Source organism: Coregonus clupeaformis, chromosome 15, assembly GCF_020615455.1.
Source record: "Coregonus clupeaformis isolate EN_2021a chromosome 15, ASM2061545v1, whole genome shotgun sequence".
Classification (NCBI taxonomy): Eukaryota; Metazoa; Chordata; class Actinopteri; order Salmoniformes; family Salmonidae; genus Coregonus; species Coregonus clupeaformis.
This window is the reverse complement of record NC_059206.1, coordinates 13,371,463-13,394,044: the sequence shown is the minus strand read 5'-3', so window position 1 is coordinate 13,394,044 and position 22,582 is coordinate 13,371,463. Positions and strand designations below refer to the sequence as shown.

Below are 22,582 nucleotides of genomic sequence, written 5' to 3'. Positions count from 1 at the left end.
GCCACGTTGAAAGTCACTGAGCTCTTCAGTAAGGCCATTCTACAGCCAATGTTTGTCGATTTTATACACCTGTCAGCAACGGGTTGTGGCTGAAGTAGCAGAATTCACAAATTTGAAGGGGTGTCCACATACTTTTGCATATATAGTGTATCTGCAATGCACGCAGAGATAGTGTACCTGCCTCCATGGTTATAATGCCATTTGTGCGAAGATTGCAATGTATGCCACAGATTTTCAGGATTCCAAACATTATGATTCTGAAGTAGTACACCCCCCTCACTCACACTCTCACTGGTGCTGTGAAAAAAACCTGGAAAAGACAGAACACATATGGGTTTCTCCCCCCCTCACCCCTCTCTCTTTCTCGCTCTCACAACGCTTACAATATACAACTGCAGTGAAGGATACATTATAATTCACCATTTGTTGGGTTCTAGTGCTTGCCGATGTTAGTGAGGATGTTTTTTGTAGACCAGGGAAGTATATTGAAGGGTCCATAGTAACCACTAGTCCCCAAAGTAACAGAGAATGCCACCTTCCATTCTGTAAGAGGAAACACACACGCACGCACGCCTATCTGTGTCTCACCTGTGTTCTCCATCTTCAGTTCCTCCACCTCAGTCTCCTGCAGTTCCAACCTGGCTCTCAGTGTGGTTGGAGCGGACATCAATAGGCCTCAGCTCCAGGGCTTGGGCTGGAACCAGAGAGTTCAATCGATCAATGGTTAGAGTAACAAATTACAAAATATTGGTAGATTATCCATTTCACCAAAAAACAGCCAAAATATCTTGTTTTCTGTGTCATCCCCTGCATTCTCTACCGCTCTTCCACCTGCATTCTCTACCGCTCTTCCACCTGCATTCTCTACAGCTCTTCCACCTGCATTCTCTACAGCTCTTCCACCTGCATTCTCTACAGCTCTTCCACCTGCATTCTCTACAGCTCTTCCACCTGGCTCTCACTGGCTGTCAGCCTGGCCTGTGTTTCTGAAATGTAATGACAGCAAGGGCTCTATTCAATCTGTATCCTTAAAACGTTACAGATTGCGAGATATACAGTTGAAGTCGGAAGTTTACATACACCTTAGCCAAATACATTTAAACTCAGTTTTTCACAATTCCTGACATTTAATCCTAGTAAAAATTGTTGATCCTAACTGTTTTAGGTCAGTTAGGATCACCACTTTATTTTAAGAATGTGAAATGTCAGACTAATAGTTTATTTAATCACCTTCCCAGTGGGTCAGAAGTTTACATACACTCAATTAGTATTTGGTAGCATTGCCTTTAAATTGTTTAACTTGGGTCAAACGTTTCGGGTAGTCTTCCACAAGCTTCCCACAATAAGTTGGGTGAATTTTGGGCCATTCCTCCTGACAGAGCTGATGTAACTGAGTCAGGTTTGTAGGCCTCCTTGCTCGCACACACTTTTTCAGTTCTGCCCACAAATGTTCTATAGGATTGAGGTCAGGGCTTTGTGATGGCCACTCCAATACCTTGACTTTGTTGTCCTTAAGCCATTTTGACACAACTTTGGAAGTATGCTTGTGGTCATTGTCCATTTGGAAGACCCATTTGCGACCAAGCTTTAACTTCCTGACTGATGTCTTGAGATGTTGCTTCAATATCTCCACATAATTTTCCTTCCTCATGATGCCATCTATTTTGTGAAGTGCACCAGTCCCTCCTGCAGCAAAGCACCCCCACAGCATGATGCTGCCACCCCCGTGCTTCACGGTTGGGATGGTGTTCTTCGGCTTGCAAGCACCCCCTTTTTCCTCCATTATGGCCAAACAGTTCTATTTTTGTTTAATCAGACCAGAGGACATTTCTCCCAAAAGTAAGATCTTTGTCCCCATGTGCAGTTGCAAACCATAGTCTGGCTTTTTTATGGCGGTTTTGGAGCAGTGGCTTCTTCCTTGCTGAGCGGCCTTTCAGGTTATGTCGATATAGGACTCGTTTTACTGTGGATATAGATACTTTTGCACCTGTTTCCTCCAGCATCTTCACAAGGTCCTTTGCTGTTGTTCTGGGATTGATTTGCACTTTTCGCACCAAAGTACGTTCATCTCTAGGAGACAGAACGTGTCTCCTTCCTGAGCAGTATGACGGCTGCGTGGTCCCACGGTGTTTATACTTGCGTACTATTGTTTGTACAGATGAGCGTGGTACCTTCAGGCGTTTGGAAATTGCTCCCAAGGATAAACCAGACTTGTGGAGGTCTACAATTCTTTTTCTGAGGTCTTGGCTGATTTCTTTAGATTTTCCCAGAATGTCAAGCAAAGAGGCATTGAGTTTGAAGGTAGGCCTTGAAATACATCCACAGGTACACTTCCAATTGACTCAAATGATGTCAATTAGCCTATCAGAAGCATCTAAAGCCATGACATAATTTTCTGGAATTTTCCAAGCTGTTTAAAGGCACAGTCAACTTAGTGTATGTAAACTTCTGACCCACTGGAATTGTGATACAGTGAATTATAAGTTAAATAATCTGTCTGTAAACAATTGTTGGGAAAATTACTTGTGTCATGCACAAAGTAGATGTCCTACACCTCTCACACAACGTCAACAAAACAAAGGAGCTGATCGTGGACTTCAGGAAACAGCAGGGGGAGCACACCCCTATCCACATTGACGGGACCGCAGTGGAGAAGGTGGAAGGCTTCAAGTTCCTCGCGTACACATCACTGACAATCTGAAATGGTCCACCCTCGCAGACAGTGTGGTGAAGAAGGCGCAATAGCGACAGATGCACAATTGAGAGCATCCTGTCGGGCTGTATCACCGCCTGGTATGGCAACTGCACCGCCCGCAACCGCAGGGCTCTCCAGAGGGTGGTGCGGTCTGCCCAACGCATCACCGGGGGCAAACTACCTGCCCTCCAGGACACCTACAGCACCCGATGTCACAGGAAGGCCAAAAAGATAATCAAGAACAACAACCACCCGAGCCACAGCCTGTTCACCTCGCTATCATCCAGAAGGCGAGGTCAATACATGTGCATCAAAGCTTGGACCGAGAGACTGAAAAACAGCTTCCATCTCAAGGCCATCAGACTGTTAAATAGCCATCACTAGGCGGCTTCCACCCGGTTACGTAACCCTGCACCTTAGAGGCTGCTGCCCCATATACATAGACTTGGAATCACTGGCCACTTTAATAATGGAACATTAGCCACTTTAATAATGTTTATGCACTGCTTTACTCATCTCATATGTGTTTTATTCTATTCTACTGTATTTCAGTCTATGCCACTCTGACATTGCTCGTCCTAATATTTATATATTTCTTAATTCCATTATTCTACTTTTAGATTTGTGTGTATTGTTGTGAATTGTTAGATACTACTGCACTGCTGGAGCTAGAAACACAAGCATTTCGCTACACCCGCAATAACATCTGCTAAATATGTGTATGTGACCAATACATTTTATTTTATTTTATTTGAATGCAGTCTCTGCTCAGGCGGGAACATTGACTTTAAATTTCAATACGCTGTAACGCTGAACTTTAGCGATACAGACTGAGTAGAGCACTAAAACGTGACATAATGGTGTGTGTGTGTGTTTGTGTGTGGGTGAGTGTGTGTGTTTGTGTGTGTTTGTGTGTGGGTGAGTGTGCGTGTGTGCATGTTTACCTCCATTCTCAGCCTTAACTCCTTGTCTGGAACAACAATCACAATGATGGATCTGTTGTTGGACTCTTATCTGTACCCTTGCCGATATATATCATAGACAGTAATGGTTTGAGAAAATTCCATGATTTGAAAGATACATACAGATTACCGGGCAGGTGGGCGGGTAGATCGAGATATGGGGGTTAGGGACTGACAACCAACCTCTGTTGCTAGGAGGGTTGGAAAACATGGTTTCCAGGTGGGGGGAGGGATGTTGGGCTGGGGGAATGGGATGGGGAGTTGGGGGTGATGTTGGGCTGGGGGGAATGGGATGGGGGAGTTTGGGGTGATGTTGGGCTGGGGGGAATGGGATGGGGGAGTTGGGGGATAATGGGATGGGGAGTTGGGGGATAATGGGATGGGGAGTTGGGGGTAATGGGATGGGGAGTTGGGGGTGATGGGATGGGGAGTTGGGGGATGATGGGATGGGGAGTTGGGGGTGATGGGATGGGGAGTTGGGGGTGATGTTGGGCTGGGGGTGATGGGATGGGGAGTTGGGGTGATGGGATGGGGAGTTGGGGGTGATGGGATAGGATGGGGAGTTGGGGGTGATGGTGTGTTGGGGAGTTAGGGGGTAATGGGATGGGGAGTTGGGGGTGATGGGATGGGGAGTTGGGGGAAATGGGATGGGGAGTTAGGGTGGAATTGGATGGGGAGTTGGGGGTGATGTTGGGCTGGGGGTGATGGGATGGGGAGTTGGGGTGATGGGGGAGTTGGGGGTGATGGGATGGGATGGGGAGTTGGGGTGATGGGATGGAGAGTTGGGGGTGATGGGGAGTTAGGGTGGAATGGGATGGGGAGTTCGGGGGAATGGGATGGGGAGTTGGGGGTGATGGGATGGGGAGTTGGGGGTAATGGGATGGGGAATTAGGGGTGAATGGGATGGGGAGTTGGGGGGTGATGGGATGGGATGGGGAGTTGGGGATGATGGGATGGGGAGTTAGGGGGATGGGATGGGGAGTTGGGGGTGATGGGATGGGGAGTTGGGGGTGATGGGGTGTTGGGGGTGATGGGATGGGGAGTTGGGGTGATGGGGTGTTGGGGGGTGATGGGATGGGGAGTTGGGGGTGATGGGGTGTTGGGGGTGATGGGATGGGGAGTTGGGGTGATGGGGAGTTGGGGGTGATGGGATGGGGAGTTGGGGTGATGGAGAGTTGGGGGTGATGGGGAGTTAGGGTGGAATGGGATGGGGAGTTGGGTGTGATGGGATGGGGAGTTAGGGGGGAATGGGATGGGGAGTTGGGGTGATGGGATGGGGAGTTAGGGGTGATGGCGAGTTGGGGGTGATGGGATGGGGAGTTAGGGGGGAATGGGATGGGGAGTTAGGGGGAATGGGATGGGGAATTAGGGGTGAATGGGATGGGGAATTAGGGGTGAATGGGATGGGGAATTAGGGGTGAATGGGATGGGGAGTTGGGGGTGATGGGATGGGGAGTTGGGGGTGATGGGATGGGGAGTTAGGGGGGAATGGGATGGGGAGTTAGGGGGGAATGGGATGGGATGGGTAGTTGGGGGTGGAGGCACATCTCTTTTTGTACCAATTGTATTATTAGAAAATCCTGTGTGATCAAAATGATCATTTCTCTGTATGTATTTTTTGTTTTTTTTTGTTTTGGAGTGGCAGCCGACGGGTACCTGTGGTATTAACGGTTTAAATTGACATGAGTATTGTACCTGTAACCCCCACCCCAAACAAAACAAGCTAATAAAAATATACAATAAAAATAACTCTTATTGAGCCCATTTATACCTGGTATTAATATGGTCTTGTGTTTTCTATCTAATTGCAGTTCAGAGCATTTACTCCGGGTGTCTTCTATATTCAATATGCTGTATTGGGGTGACTCGTTACATGAATTCTGTGTCTTCATGTTCTCCAGTAGACTCCGAGTGAAAGCCAGCTCCACTTTCTGCTCCACCACCATGTCCCCAGTTCTACTTCCTGCTCTGCCACCATGTTCCCCAGCTCCACTTTCTGCTCCACCACCATGTTCCCCAGCTCCACTTTCTGCTCTGCCACCATGTTCCCCAGCTCTACTTTCTGCTCCACCACCATGTTCCCCAGCTCTACTTTCTGCTCCACCACCATGTTCCCCAGCTCTACTTCCTGCTCCGCCACCATGTTCCCCAGCTCTACTTTCTGCTCCGCCACCATGTTCCCCAGCTCCACTTTCTGCTCCACCACCATGTCCCCAGTTCTACTTCCTGCTCTGCCACCATGTTCCCCAGCTCCACTTTCTGCTCCACCACCATGTTCCCCAGCTCCACTTTCTGCTCTGCCACCATGTTCCCCAGCTCTACTTTCTGCTCCACCACCATGTTCCCCAGCTCTACTTCCTGCTCCGCCACCATGTTCCCCAGCTCTACTTTCTGCTCCGCCACCATGTTCCCCAGCTCTACTTTCTGCTCTGCTACCATGTTCCCCAGCTCCACTTCCTGCTCCGCCACCATGTTCCCCAGCTCTACTTCCTGCTCCGCCACCATGTTCCCCAGCTCCACTTTCTGCTCCGCCGCCATGTTCCCCAGCTCTACTTTCTGCTCCGCCACCATGTTTCCCGAGCTCCACTTCCTGCTCCGCCACCATGTCCCCCAGCTCCACTTTCTGCTCCGCCACCATGTTCCCCAGCTCCACTTTCTGCTCCGCCACCATGTTCCCCAGCTCTACTTCCTGCTCCGCCAACATGTTCCCCAGCTCTACTTCCTGCTCCGCCACCATGTTCCCCAGCTCCACTTTCTGCTCCGCCACCATGTTCCCCAGCTCCACTTTCTGCTCCGCCACCATGTTCCCCAGCTCCACAACCATGTTTCTCAGAGCTCTCATCTCAGCCCAGATGTCCGGCTCGGCGGATGTCTGTCTGTCTGCTGACGTTTTGATCTCATTTCCTGTCTCGAACTCTACACCTTTACCTTTAGTGAACTGTACACTTTAACCTCTCGTGATCTCTACCCCAGACAGACCGAGCAGTAGCAGAGGAACAACAAAGACTTGCATTTTCATATCACAAACACACCTTTCTTATGGAAAAGGAGGGGGGGGGGTCTTTGAATATCTCTCACCCTTATATGCACACACACATATGCAGGTGCAAGGAACCCACACACACACACACACACACACACACACACAGCCTGTGCAGGTGTGTGATAGTCAATCATTACCTGTGTTTGTCAACAGCTCTGCAGTGTTACAGCTAGTTTGGTCTGGTTAACAGTGTCCTCAACTGCCCTGGTCAAAAGAATAGGGTACCATTTTGGATGCAGCATAGGATTTTGGAGGATCAAGTGTACATCTATATTGTAATACCACAAACTTGCAGCGGGGTCTGCTCCTACAATTGTATACAGATTTTCTTCATTTTAGGCTCAGGAGAACATGCCACAGGCCACTTAATGTTTGGTATTTGTGTTTATTTTTCAGGTTTTTTGTTTTTGGCATGTCTGTAACCCAAATCAACCCTGATGTCACAATGCATGCTATTTAATTAGGCTAATTAGGAAACTGTAGAATGACTACATTACCCATAATGCTCTATATATCGGCTTCCATAGAACTATGTGATGTCATGAATATGCATCATAATGCTTTTGGTACAAACCTCACAATGACCAATTGAACTATGGCTCTGCCAAACAGGTGTTGAAGGTAAAAGCTTGGTGTCCCTCATATCAGCAATCTCAAGGGCACGGCCCACTGTCACGCTTCCCTGTTTACACAAACTCCTAAAAAATCCCTCAAATCCTTTCAAATAATGCTGCTTTTAAATAATGCTGTCAAATGAAGCAAGGTTTATAATGAATCAAACAAGCACTAGGCCTAAAACATAGGCAACAAACGTGAGCGGGTAGATTTGTCAGCCTACACTGGACAAATAGCCTATATCGTCACTCTTTGTGAATTCTGTCTCTCTTTGTTTCTGTGTCTGCGTGTGTGTCTCTCACTCGCTTTCTTAGTTGTCCCTGTCTATAGAGCAGGAGAAGCCTATATGTAACAATGTTTACCTAATTCAATGTGCCTACCTATGTAACTAATCATTCTCTGGGTGGACAGCATCTGACCAAATGACACAATATTTTAGTTCTGGTTAACTAAGATTACTATGTAACTAAACATTTTTTACATTTTTTTAGTCATTTTAGCAGACGCTCTTATCCAGAGCGACTTACAGGAGCAATTAGGGTTAAGTGCCTTGCTCAAGGGCACATCGACAGATTTTTCACCTAGTCGGCTAGGGGATTAGAACCAGCGACCTTTCGGTTACTGGCACAACACTCTTACCCACTAAGCTACCTGCCGCCCCATGTAGGGGTACTTATTGTACTGCGGTGGGCTTTAATAAAGAGAGGAACAAGGCTGATGTCTTTATAATGTATCACTTTATTGGGCACTCCATGTGGCTGGATGTATACAATATATGGTTTACATTTGTTATTACACCTTTGGGGAAAAAAAGCAAATATCTGGTTGCAATGACATTTAAGTATTAACCTCAGACTAAACACTCTTTGCCAACAAGGCATGATAAAACAAAAATTGTGTTAAAAAAATTATAATTACATAAATTACAAATCTGTAAAACAGGGTATCAAAGTTGAAGTTGAGCAATGTCTAACATACAAGTCCATACAAAGGAGAATATGAGCATAAGGCAGTCATACGGAATAAGGCTAAACATCAACAATTCCCACGCTAATATACTTATCATGTACAGTTCTTTCTTGTCTTATCACATGAAGATGTATGTTGAGTAGTGACACATCCATGTTCAGTGACAGTGAGCAATTTCAATCTACTGAGTATACAAACTATTTGATAAAGTTTTATCCAAATACTGTTTCTAAGGAAGGTGTAAAAAGGCAATTCCAACCTCATACGCTACGTTTCAACCTCATATTCATTATCTCCAGCACCATACCGGTGTCTACATACTGTATGTGAAAACAGTGCTTCTCTATGATCTGCGGTTAAAGAGATAAGGTCCTAAAAAATGCTTCTCTGTGACATCACATTGTAGGATTAAAAGTAAGATTTTTTAATTAAAAGTAAGACAGTGATTTTCAAAATCGGCAATGAGTTTCTAAAAAAATCACTTCTTTTTTTTTAAAAATGTTTTAACTTTTGATGATGTCATCAGGTAGAACTTTTTAACCTCCTATTTATTTCTACAAAATGTAAAAAATGTGCCATTCTTACATATGAAGACAATGAAAATGAGGTTGAAAAGTGGTGGAATTGCCCTGTAAGCTCCAATTAATTTTCTGTCCATTCATCATACATTCTGCCAAATTGACACACTCCTATCTCACGTAAAACCACAGTATAAAATCGTGTCTGGAGTAGGCCTACTACTATACAATTTAAAAGTTTGAAACATTAACACAAGGCAACTTCAGGAATCCTTGTCGAAAAGAAAAGACTTCATGTTGCACAGAAACAGTAAGAATGTACATTCTTCTGAATGGCTTTGCAACTAAGTGAAAACACTGTCCATGCCGGTCGCACCCACAGCCCAAATGGTGAAAACGGTTCTCTTCATTGACGTTTTCTGTCGAGCGGCTTTCAGGGTTCAGGGTTAGTTTCATGACACTTCGCTAAAGGGGTCCTGCAGGGAAGAACCTGAGACACTGATAGCATTCGGATGCACCCGTGACAGCTAAACAACCCATAAATAACATTCAGTCACTGTTTTTCCAATGCGTTCCCTTCACTTATTCATGACGCTCAATTGAACTCAAACAAACTAAGTTCACAGAGCGTTTCAGCTCTAGTTTGTTCCCCAGTCCTCCAGACTTTCGGTCCCCCTATGCCTCAGAGTGAATCTCCATGTCGTCAGTCTGTGGCAGGTCATTGTCACCCAGTAATTCCGTTTCGGGGACTGTCGTGTCCTCCCCATGCCCCAGCCCGTTCTGGGACGCACCGTCCGCCATGTCCTCCATGTTTGCCTTGGGGCTATCGCTGAGCAAGGCTGCCCGCTCCGTACCTGAGGTGTTGGAGGGCGCCGTGGTGACGTAGCCCGTGGAGGTGGAGCCGCTGCCACTGTGGTGCGATCCCGCCTTGGCCACCATCTGCGGCGGGTGGTGCGCCATCTGCTGGTGCGCCATCTGGTGCATTGACATCTGCATGGGGTAGAAGTTCTGCAGGTATGGGTACGCCGGCATGGGCTGGTAGCCGTTGACCGGGATGTAGAGCTGCTGCGGGTGCTGCTGCAGCATGGGCCGGTGCATCTGGCCCTTCATGGGCATGAACTGGGGCTGGGGGAAGGGCGAGTTCTTCTTGGGGCTGGCGTAGCGCGCGGCGTTGGTTGCACTCATGCTGATGTTGCTGATGGGGCTGGTGCTCAGGGAGCTGGTCTGGGTGGTGTTGCTGGTGCCGGAGGTCTGAGCCGAACTGTTGTAGTTGGACAGGCTCTCCCAGGTGCGCAGGCGCGTGTGGACGTCCTTAAAGCGTGGGCGGCGTGCCGGGAACTCGCTCCAGCACTCTAGCATGAGCGTGTAGATCCAGGCGGGGCAGTCGTCGGGACAGGCCAGCACCTGACGGTTGCGCACCATCTCGATGACATCCTGGTTGGAGTAGCCGCAGTAGGGCTGCAGACCGTAACTGAAGATCTCCCACAGCACCACACCGTAGGACCAGATGTCCGAGTCGGTAGAAAACTTGCCGTACATGATGGCCTCCGGGGACATCCAGCGGATGGGGAAGGGGCTGGCGCCCATCAGCTTGTAATAGTCGGCTGAGTAGACCTCCCGGAAGAGGCCCAGGTCCAGGATCTTGACGTTGAGCTTGTCGCAGACTAAGATGTTGCGGGCGGCCAGGTCCTTGTGTACCACGTGGTGGCTGGAAAGATACTCCATGCCGGCGGCCACCTGTGTCACCACGTGCAGGAAGTCGGCCTGCTCCAGCGTGGACTTCACCGTCTTGTCGTCGTCTGAGCTGCCCACGTCCGAGTGCGGCGAGCGCATGACCAGAAACTCGTGCAGGTCGCCCAGGCCAGAGTAGCTGAAGATCATGCTGATGGGCTGCTCCTTGGTCACCACGCCCAGCAGGCACACGATGTTGGGGTGCTGGAGGCGCGAGCGCAGCATGGCCTCGTGGCGGAACTCCTCACGGAGGGTGCCCTCATCCTTGTCCTTGACCGTCTTGATGGCCACCACCTGGGTCTGCTCGCCGGGTGCCGTGCCGTACAGGTGGCCCTTGTAGACCTTGCCGAAGCGGTCCTCACCCAGCTCCTCCATGAAGCGCACCGCCGAGAGGTTGATCTCCCGCAGCTTCGCCTGGGTCACAAGGAGAAAACAGAGAGAATCAGAGTTAATAAAACAGACAATGATTCATGCTGATGTTTCATTACCACATATGACAGTAGCTAGCCAATACAGTGGCTTGCGAAAGTATTCACCACCCTTGGCATTTGTCCTATTTTGTTGCCTTACAACCTGGAATTGAAATAGATTTTGGGGGGGTTTGTATCATTTGATTTACACATGCCTACCACTTTGAAGATGCTAAATATTTTTCCTTGTGAAACAAACAAGAAATAAGATTAAAAAACTGAAAATTTGAGCGTGCATAACTATTCACCTCCCCAAAGTCAATACTTTGTAGAGTCACTTTTTGCAGCAATTACAGCTGCAAGTCTCTTGGAGTATGTCTCTATAAGCTTGGCACATCTAGCCACTGGGATTTTTGCCCATTCTTCAAGGCAAAACTGCTCCAGCTCCTTCAAGTTGGATGGGTTCCGCTGGTGTACAGCAATCTTTAAGTCATACCACAGATTATCAATTGGATTGAGGTCTGGGCTTTGACTAGGCCATCCCAAGACATTTAAATGTTTCCCCTTAAACCACTCAAGTGTTGCTTTAGCAGTATGCTTAGGGTCATTGTCCTGCTGGATAGTGAACCTCTGTGTCAGTCTCAAATCTCTGGAAGACTGAAACAGGTTTCCCTCAAGAATATCCCTGTATTTAGCATCATCCATCATTCCTTCAATTCTGACCAGTTTCCCAGTCCCTGCCGATGAAAAACATACCCACAGCGTGATGCTGCCACCACCATGCTTCACTGTAGGGATGGTGTTCTCGGGGTGATGAGAGTTGTTGGGTTTGCGCCAGACATAGCATTTTCCTTGATGGCCAAAAAGCTCAATTTTTGTCTCATCTGACCAGAGTACCTTCTTCCATATGTTTGGGGAGTCTCCCACATGCCTTTTGGCGAACACCAAACGTATTTGCTTATTTTTTTCTTTAAGCAATGGCTTTTTTTTCTGGCCACTCTTCCATAAAGCCCAGCTCTGTGGAGTGTACAGCTTAAAGTGGTCCTATGGACAGATACTCCAATCTCCGCTGTGGATCTTTGCAGCTCCTTCAGGGTTATCTTTGGTCTCTTTGTTGCCTCTCTGATTAATGCCCTCCTTGCCTGGTCTGTGAGTTTTGGTGGGCGGCCCTCTCTTGGCAGCTTTGTTGTGGTGTAATGGTGCTCTGTGGGATGTTTAAAGTTTCGGATATATATTTTTATAACCCAACCCTGATCTGTACTTCTCCACAACTTTGTCCCTGACCTGTTTGGAGAGCTCCTTGGTCTTCATGGTGCCGCTTGCTTGGTGATGCCCCTTGCTTAGTGGTGTTGCAGACTCTGGGGCCTTTCAGAACAGGTGTATATATACTGAGATCATGTGACAGATCATGTGACACTTAGATTGCACACAGGTGGACTTTACTTAACTAATTATGTGACTTCTGAAGGTAATTGGTTGCACCAGATCTTATTTAGGGGCTTCATAGCAAAGGGGGTGAATACATATGCACGCACCACTTTTCCGTATTTTTAATTTTTTTAATTTTTGAAACAAGTTATTTTTTTCATTTCACTTCACCAATTTTGACTATTTTGTGTATGTCCATTACATGAAATCCAAATAAAAATCAATTTAAATGACAGGTTGTAATGCAACAAAATAGGACAAAACGCCAAGGGAGATGAATACTTTTGCAAGGCAATGTATGACAGCAGCTAGCCCATATGACACTAGTTAACCCCCTAGTTAACCCCATATGACACTAGTTAACCCCCTAGTTAACCCCCATATGACACTAGTTAACCCCATATGACACTAGTTAACCCCATATGACACTAGTTAACCCCCATATGACACTAGTTAACCCCATATGACACTAGTTAACCCCCTAGTTAACCCCATATTACACTAGTTAACCCCCATATGACACTAGTTAACCCCCTAGTTAACCCCCATATGACACTAGTTAACCCCCATATGACACTAGTTACCCCATATGACAGCAGTTACCTCCATATTACACTAGTTACCCCCATATGACAGCAGTTAGCCCATATGACAGCAGTTAGCCCATATGACAGCAGTTAGCCCATGACAGCAGTTAGCCCATATGACACTAGTTACCCCATATGACTGTAGTTAGCCCATATTACAGTAGTTAACCCATATGACTGTAGTTAGCCCATATTACAGTAGTTAACCCATATGACACAAGCTAGCCCATATGACACAAGCTAGCCCATATGACACTAGCTAGCCCATATGACACTAGCTAGCATACATTTCAGTATTTAACCCATATGACGGTAGCTAGCCCATATGACACTAGCTAGCCCATATGACACTAGTTAGCATACATTACAGTATTTAGCCCATATGACACTAGCTAGCCCATATGACACTAGCTAGCATACATTACAGTATTTAACCCATATGACGGTAACTAGCCCATATGACACTAGCTAGCCCATATGACACTAGTTAGCATACATTACAGTATTTAGCCCATATGACACTAGCTAGCCCATATGACACTAGCTAGCCCATATGACACTAGCTAGCATACATTACAGTATTTAGCCCATATGACGGTAGCTAGCCCATATGACACTAGCTAGCATACATTACAGTATTTAGCCCATATGACGGTAGCTAGCCCACCTGGTGCTTGTGCTGATTGAGCAGTGGCAGCTCCATGTCCTGGCTGGGCGAGGCAGTAAGCTGACGGCGAGGGGGCGTGTCAGTGGGCTCCTTCTGCTTGTTGCGGCACATGCAGACAAGGAAGAAAAGGCAGGCGATGACCAGCGGGATGGCGATGCTGGGGATCAGGATGTACAGGATCTCCTTCTTCAGGTTCTCTGGCGGTGCTGGAGGTCAAAGGTCAAACAGGGTATGTTGTTAGTCAGCCTTAAACTGAGACTCAGCAGTATAACGTCGCCGCGAGCAGCACCGCACATATTTAGATGAGCACGTTGCAAGACTTTGCTCTCACACACGTGCACAGGTGCATTTCACACTGCTATGTGGTAGCTATGGGACCAAAACAGCTGAGAAGTTTACCCTCGCACTTAGTTGTTTGGTAATTGACCCGATATTGCGGTTTACTTCGTGTATCGCTGACTCTACCTTTAACTGGGCCTTGATGAGTTATCTACTTTAGTGTTTTTATTGATTTAATGCTGGTTTTCCCGATTCAGATTGAGCCTATTCCTGGACTGAATAACATTTTCTCCATTGGGTCTACATTTTAGTCCATTAAAGGCTTTATCTGGGTCCGGGAAACTGGCCTATAATGTGTGTACATATAATCCAATGTAGAAAAAGTCCAAGTGTACTCTTGTAAGAGGAATGGAATGGCATGTAGTAAAATTAAACGGTATCATTATGCACATATGGTACCACTGGCAACACAAACAAACACATTCCCTTTTGTTACACATTTTCCACCAGACTGTGACTCTCAGATCTCACACCTTTTATGTGAAGGGGGGGGGGGATGTGCCAAATCGGTGACAAAATGCTAAAAAGACATGCTCAGCTCTTACTAAGTTTAGTAAATGAGTCTTTTGTAGTGCTGTAGCCCAGGATGTAATTTCCATGCAAATCAGCGGCCAGCCATAAAATAACTCTGGGCTTCAGTACTCACTGCAGGGGCGGACGTCGCACAGGTCCACTCTGACCTGCTGGTCCAGGGTGAAACACCAGGGACCCTCCATCTGGCCCCCGGGGTTACGGCAGAAGTTGTGGCCTCCTCGCAGCTCAGGGTACTCCACGGGTGACAGGTGGTGGCTGTGTGGGTACTGGGCACTCCATGGCTGGCAGGGGTAGCCCGACTCAGAGACGCTCACCGTGCCCTTGTAGTTGGCTCCGCTGCCGTTGTAGCAGCTGTGATCTGTTGGCGAATCTTTCACGAAGATTGAAAGTTAGTTTTGGGTGACTTCAACTATGTTTTTACAATGTTTGAATTATAACTGCCAGGAAATGAAATAAGGAAGATAACAAGAAGAAAGTTGAAAGTTTCTTCAAATGTAGTTCCCCCTGCATAAATGTGCCAAAATACCAATCTCCAGAAATGCCACAAGAGGGCCCCCTAGATACACAACGCATACAACCATAGTTCCTTGACCTGATGATGTAATGAAATGTCATCCAAAAATATGCATAATACAAAATATAGGCTACAGCCTGTGTCCGTCCGTCCGTCTGTCCGTCTGTCTGTCTGTCCGTCTGTCTGTCCACTTCTGCCTGCATGTTTGTGTTCAGGTGTCCACCTACATGTCCCTGTCTTGTGTGTTCATGTCTGTGCGTCTAGGTCTATTGTCCACTTACATGTGCCCAGCTTGTCCAGGGGCACCCCGATCCTCATGCAGCTGGCAGCGTCGGGCGAGCCCGGGTGGGGCAGCAGGTGGCAGCTGGGCAGCTCCAGCTGCATGAGGATGAGCGGGTTGGAGCGGGCGATGGTGTACTCTGTGTGGCACAGCTCGTTCTCCAGCGCCTCGCACTCGTCCCGGCACAGCTGGCGGCGCCGCGGGCCGCGCGACCCCTCATCGCACAGCGGGAACACGTAGTGGCAGAAGGAGGGGATGGCGAACTTGGAGCACTGGTCCGAGAGTTGCGTGGACGTGCCGATCATGGTGAAGGCGGCTGCGGGGGGGTCGAGAGTTATTATCTTGTAGCGACTTTAGTGCAACACCTAGTGACCTCATTAAAAGGTTCAGACCTCTAATGGACCCCCGAGTGTTCCGGGGCTCCTGTTCATTAAGCGTCTCAGACTAGGAGTGCTGATCCAGGATCAGGTCTCCCTGTCCATGTAAATCTTATTCATTGCGACCTAAAAGGCAAAACTGATCCTAGATAAGCACTCTTACTCTGAGACATTTGAATAATTATGGGCCCTGGTCAAACAACACCTTGAATTCACAAGAATATATGATGGTGATGAGTTTGGTCAAATGTAGAGATGATGCCATTCTAAGAGTATATTCTGATTCTAGTATTTAGCATTGTATTAGGATCTCCATTAGCTGTTGCTGAAGCAGCAGTTACTCATCCTGGGGTCCATTCTGCAGCACTACTGTCTTTATATCAACTTTTGTATGCAATCAATGCAAAGTAAGCAAAGTGAATGGGAAATTCTTCCCATAAGCCTTTTCTGTTCTGGGGGTTAGTCTCTACTTGAGGTAGGGACACCATGTCCTCACTATAGATATTATTACATAGAGGAGTGAAAGTAATGAAATAAAATACCCTAATTTCCCGAGAGAACGCATGCCAAACAGAATATGGGGGTACGTCCGAAATGGCACCCTGTTCCTCATGTAGTGCACTACTTTTGACCAGAGCCCTATGGTCAAAAGTAGTGCACTATATAGGGAATAGGGTGCTATTTGGGATGCAGCCTGAGTTTAGGATGGAGGAATCATGGGGCAATATCTTCTCCGACAGAGTTATTGCTTCGAATTTATTTCATTTGAGGGGCTTAGCGATAAGATTATACTTCTTAGTCGTATTTTCTGTGTCCTTATGGTATCTTAAACTCAAGTTAGGTAACTGTACTTGGCATCTGTTTTGTGTAGAGACCCGTGCATTCCAAAGGTTTAAAACCTCCAGAACCCCCAATTTTACAGATCTGATGTACCGCGATCTGCCAGGGCAATTTTCACCAATCAGATTTGGTTGCCATACATACTTTAATAGCCTCCAGATCTATACAAAAATAATCCTTTCCTTATGTATCCTACAAAACGACCACTTGGAAAACATGGAAACGTTCAAAACACACATCATGCCTGTGCGAAGGCATGTTTATGTGCGTGCATTTTTGTGTGTGTGTGTGAATAAGCGAGAGAAACAGACAGTGTTTTACTCCAGCAGAGCTTGTGACTGTATTTTGGCATACCTCCCCACGGGCAGCCCCGGGACACGCCTCCCCACGGGCAGCCCCGGGACACGCCTCCCCACGGGCAGCCCCGGGACATGCCTCCCCACGGGCAGCCCCGGGACATGCCTCCCCACGGGCCGCCCCGGGACATAACTTCTCATGGGCAACCCCAGGTCTAGGGTTGCAAAATTCCGGGAACTTTCAACAAATTCCCTGGTATTACCGAAATCCTGGTTGGAGGAAACCAGATTTCCTTATTATTCCCTTCTGATACCGGGAACCCTCAACCGGAATTCAGGAAAAAACAGGGAATTTATTGAAGGTTCACAGAATTTTGCAACCCTACCCAGGACATATGAGTCACAGTGAAAATAAAAGAAGCGCTGTACAGTGGGTCAGAACAGTATAATATAAGTGGGCAGCAATTTGGCGAATGATGACTGAGAGATAAATGCAAGGCGCATCACTACTAAACCAACAAAGCAGACATAAAGCAGACAAAATATTTTCTTCATGACTTGGGATCATTGCATTTTTATTCCAATTCCAGTGTCCAGTTTTCCAATTCTAGGTGTTGAACTGGATGTGGAACATCTACATTATGGCCAATAAATGCATGTATTATTGTCTAATAATTGACCAGCCTTGGAATGGATCTGAGCAACACTATGGACGTCGTCAGGGTATTGTTGATCAATGCACTATGCTTTAAATCAAAATAAGACAACACAACATTGTATCTCTGGTAGTAATGGAGACAAAACACAGTGTACTGAATTTGCCCCTAGATGGCGCTGCTCTTGGGTCAGTTTTGAAGTTTCCTCCACCAATAGTTAAGGTTAACATTTGGGGAGGGGAAGCTGATCCTAGATCTGTACCTAGGGGGAACTTCACCCCAGAGCATAACGCTGGTCGGGGGGGTGTGGTCTCACCTGTGATGCGGTTCTCGCTCTCTCCCTGCATCTGCAGAGACTCCACGTAGATGCTGCGGTTGCCGATGAAGCGGGCACAGGCGATGCCCCGGTATGGCTGGCAGAAGCCCTTCTCATGCGTCCTGTAGGAACACAGACAGACCATTTACATTTTAGTCATTTAGCGGACACTCTTTTCCAGAGCGACTTACAGTTAGTGAGTGCATACATTTTCACTCAGTGTTTCCCCTGCCGTTGTATAGACGGGGCAGAGAGAGAGAGACACACACACTTACTTAGGTACTCAAACAGACACACACACACACACACACCGTGTGTTGAAACCGTGACAGGACACAGAGAGCATGTTCAGCCAGATCTCTCGGCTAGGCTACATGCTAACACTAACATGCTACCGTATCACATAACAGCCTCTCCTGTGTACGCTGATGTACAGGTAGCCTGTGAGCTAAACCGAAGGGGAAATGTCTAATGTAATCTTGCCTTGTTTTGAAACTTCACTTTTCTCTGAGAACCATTTTGTGTTTGCACTGGGCTTAATTCTGGTTCTAGATCAGTCAGGGAGCTGCCAGGGTCAACTACAGACCTTAATCCAAAAACACAAACAAGCAGTGGGTTCAGTGACAAAACCTGTATGTTACCGAAATGTGAGACTTACCTTAGGTTTGCACATTATCTAGAATGGGTGGGATCATTTTCTGTATCCCTGAGAGGTTGGTGTGTGTGTGTCTTTCTGTGCAGTGTCTCTTTTGAGTAGCCGGTATATGAAAACACATTGAACTGAGCGTGTAAACTCATTATACAGTCTGAAGGTAGGAATATGACTTATAGAAACTCAACGCAATTAACCGATTAGCACCTTGCAGTTGGTAGTCTGCAGAGAAAGATTAGAGAGAGGCTACATAAATGTAGCAACAAGTAGCATTGTGACTTGCGAGTGTTGAAAACCGACGTAGTACTACATCTAAATTGGAGTTCATAATCACAGAGGCTATTGCAATAAAAGGGCCTAAAACAGCCTTTAAATAAGCAGGCCAATAGTATTTGCTTCACTGTCTTTATATAAACTTTGTATAAATGTGACTGATGCATGAGTGCTGTCTATGTGTGTGCGGTCTACCACTTTGTGTGGCAGTTAGCGATAATGCTAATGATAAATGTCTGCTGGTAGATGGAAAGGCTTTCCCCAAAAAAACCTATCTCAATTAAATGTTAACTACAAAGTAACCTATTCTTACCTGGCAGAATGATATCATGATTATTTTCATCAATCCAGTGGGTATTTGTTTTGCAAAACTCTATCATCACGTGTGCACTAAAAAAAACACCACTAAACAACAGCCTTTTGCTAGGTGCACACTTGAATTAAAGGATAGCCACACCCAAAGATCTAAATTTCTCAATACTTTTCTCAGACCTCAAAAGTGGTCTCCTGATGTGGTTTAAGCATTGCTGTGGACTTACAACATCCAATTGTGTTGTTTTTATATTTAAAAAGTTTGATTTTGAGAGTGAAATCCTGAAAACAATTGGAAAAAAACTGAAACCTGAAAAAACAAAACCTTTTTCTAGATAATGTGGGCTATTTACTTCATTTTTACTGTTTTAATCAAATACATAATTTAAAGAACAAACATCAGTGTTAAACTGTAAATAATACTTAAATCTCAAGAGAAGACGGGTTAAATGTTTTTAAAAAAACAAAGAACAGGTTGAATGTTCTCTTAGAAAATAGTCCAGATCATATAGGCCTAGACCTAGATAATATCCAAAATAACTAACACACTGAATTCATACATTTTCAGTAATTTAAATGGTAAAGTCATGTCTTTCTACACAATACCACAACACACTTTTTCCAATCCGGGAGGTAAACACAATAAAGTATTCAATAAATTCGCTGTGAATGTCAAATGGAATCAAGGCATTAGAATGTACCAGAGGCCACCAAAAGAGAGCTCCTTTGGCCCAAGGGTGTGCCTGGCTGGCTACCTTTTCTATTTGGCTGGCTACTCTATGTACTTGTAGAAAACACTGCTTTGGGTGAGCTTGAATCATACTTCCTCACAACAGAGAGTGGGGAGTGACACGGGAAGAGCATGGAATATCGCCAAGCTCCCAATCCTACAACTCAGCTGCCGCTCGCAGACCTCTCAGCTGACAGGCAGCCCATAGGTATAGGGTGATGTTGCCTCTAGACGCTGATCTAGGGTCAGTTTTGCATCTTCCCCCACTAATGGTTAAGGTCAGGATTAGGGGAGGGGAAGCTGATCCTAGATCTGTACCTAGAGGAAACTTCATCCAGAGCCAGCCCATTTGGAAGCAGCATGAGGTGGGAAGGGGAAAAAGAAAGCTGGGAAGCAAAGCCACAATAACGTACGTCGACTCGCCAAGAGACTCGCCAAGAGAGACTTCAGCATTCTAGAGTGTCCCGTGATCTGCCCTTTTCCCAGATGAAAGAAAAGTGGGATCCAAGCAAAAGACGTGGGCCAGTGTTGAGGTTAAGGATTTCAACTACAATACTGTGGGTTGGGAATCTTGGGATAAAATTCCCTGTTCGTAAGACTCTTGTAGGATACACAGTATGCCTACCTTCCTTTAGTAAAGGTCTTGTTGATACACAGTAGTCCTACCTTCCTTCCTTTAGTAAAGGTCTTGTTAATACACAGTGTGCCTACCTTCCCTTTGAGTACAATGCGTTTGCTTTCCCGAAAGGATCTTGGTGCAGTAGTCAAAGAAGAAGTGAGGACATCCTCTTTTCCAAACCCAAGCAAGCAATCCGGAGAACCTGATACTGATCTCTTAACCCGTACCAACACAAACTGTCTGGAGAGCTAGCTCAAGGCTGCGGTTACTGCTCGCTGCCCTTAACAACTGAATTAAGATCAGTTCCCCCAAACCCCAGTCCTGAGCTTAAGCAAGATTAACTAGAACACTGGTCCAAGGCCAGTTGTTAAAAATTTACAATAACCACACACAGATCTTGAATATCAGATTCATAGTAGGGGAACATGCACACTTCCCAGCTAAGAGGCACACCTTTCCCTAGGCACAGATCTAGGACCAGTTTAATCCTAAAGACAAATCATAACCCCAATCCATACAGGACATAAACTGATCTCAGATCACTGTCTAGGGGCAACTTCATCCAACTCCGATTTAAAGGGATTTTGGCACTTAAGCCATTCTTTTTACTCACCCTGAGTCAGATTTCTCTGCATGCAGTTTGCAGAAAGTTGAAGGTAGTTTCTGGCACCATTGCTAACTAGCATTAGCGCAATGACTGGAAGTCTACAGGAACAGCTAGCATGCTACTGACCCCTAGATATAGATTAGAGAGACTGGCGAGATCTAGCCTAGGGAGATCTGGGGTCAAGCCTGTGTTTGGGCTTGCCCTGTAATCAGTAGCAGACAAGACCTGCCGTCGTAAATCAATCTAGATTATCTCAGGGAACACAAATCAGAGAGTGCTCGTGCTTTGTGTGTATTGTGTACCTCAGCGTGTTGTCTTCCTCAGATTATCTATAATCCCCTTCACGACGGTTATCGTCGACACCTCTGACTGAATCTTTTCCCCTATGACCAATAATATTGTACTGTCGTCATCCGTGCTTGGCTTCAATTGCTCACAAAAAAGCTGCAGGTACACGTGAAGTTGTCGTGGTTTTGAGAGGTTGAGAGCCAATTTCCAAAACGTCAAAACATAAAGCAAAAAAGCAGCCAGCGGTCAATACGCCTCAGAGAAAGGAAACTTGCTTGATTCCTAAAAAAAAGGAGAACCTTTGTAGTTATTCCTCAACGGAAGAGGGGAAATGCAGGAGTAGATGTGGCAGATAAACTGGGGACATAATTGCATGTGGCGGGCCAACAAAGGCTACTTTGAAAACGGCCATGCCCCTGGGGACTTTGTCCAGACTTTGTTCAGCCCTACTGTAAACACAAAAGGAGTTACTAGAACCAGACCGCGTTGAGAGCACAATGATGCTGTAAAAGTTTAAAGGTCAGGAGTAATAGTGTTATGACATATTTTCTCCAATTCATGGGTTAAGTTTACAACAGCTTGGATATATGGATCCTCTTTTCAGTGTGTTTGTGTGATTTGTGCGATTTGTGCTTTCTCTCTATTCAAACAAATGGGGTGTGTGAATGGATATGGTGCAGAGTGTGGCACCTCTAGAACAGGAATGTTTCCACCATTCACTTCTCGTTTGCTTCAATGTCCTCCAGAGAGGCACGTTGCCAGGAGAGCTGTCAATGCTTTAAGCCCCGCAGTCCTTCCAGCTTCAATATCCCATATGGTTACAATTTAACTCCAGCTTGGATCAACTGCGGGGGATTTTTGCCCCAAAACTCACGTTTGAAGACTGAACTTTAACAAGAATTACTGTAGGTTCGACATCCTACTTTCTTACTTCTTTTTGGCCGACAAATGCGTGGTGAAGGTAAAAAAATAAAATACTTGCGTGAATAAAAAAATAAAAGGGAGGACGGAAAACGTTTCCAACTGGACACAGCCAAAACGCAGCTACAGAAGCTGGAGTATGTTAAAATGCTTGTGGGTACCGAGGGTCAGATGAGTTTCAGAACGAGAGAGAGGAGAGGTCACTATAGTTCAGAGCTACAGGGTCATGGACAAAGGCGTCAAAACTGACAGGAAGAACTCCCTAAGGCTACTCTGGCATTGACACTGTTTATAGACCTATGGCATTGATTTGCCTCCCTGTTTTTTACAAATGCAGCTCAAGCATTATTAGCACACATTCCACACAAAAAAAAGTATTAAAACGACATGCGTGTAGTGTACA

The 22,582-nt window shown here is 46.2% G+C and overlaps 1 protein-coding gene across 2 annotated transcripts in view; it reads right to left on the bottom strand.

Annotated features, from left to right (window-relative positions):
* Positions 1-8,033: 8,033 nt before the first annotated feature.
* Positions 8,034-22,582, bottom strand: part of ror2 (receptor tyrosine kinase-like orphan receptor 2) — a 136,342-nt gene continuing 121,793 nt past the window's right edge. Inside the window, exons 5-9 of one of the 2 annotated variants that reach the window (XM_041897353.2) lie at positions 17,778-17,899; positions 15,294-15,608; positions 14,611-14,868; positions 13,626-13,831; positions 8,034-10,947 (exon numbers count right to left, since the gene is read on the bottom strand). In XM_041897353.2, coding sequence (XP_041753287.1) covers positions 9,478-10,947; positions 13,626-13,831; positions 14,611-14,868; positions 15,294-15,608; positions 17,778-17,899 — 2,371 coding nt within the window. In that variant the 3' untranslated portion in view covers positions 8,034-9,477. The remainder of the gene's footprint in view (positions 10,948-13,625; positions 13,832-14,610; positions 14,869-15,293; positions 15,609-17,777; positions 17,900-22,582) is intronic. The other variant, XM_041897354.2, reaches the window with a different exon arrangement.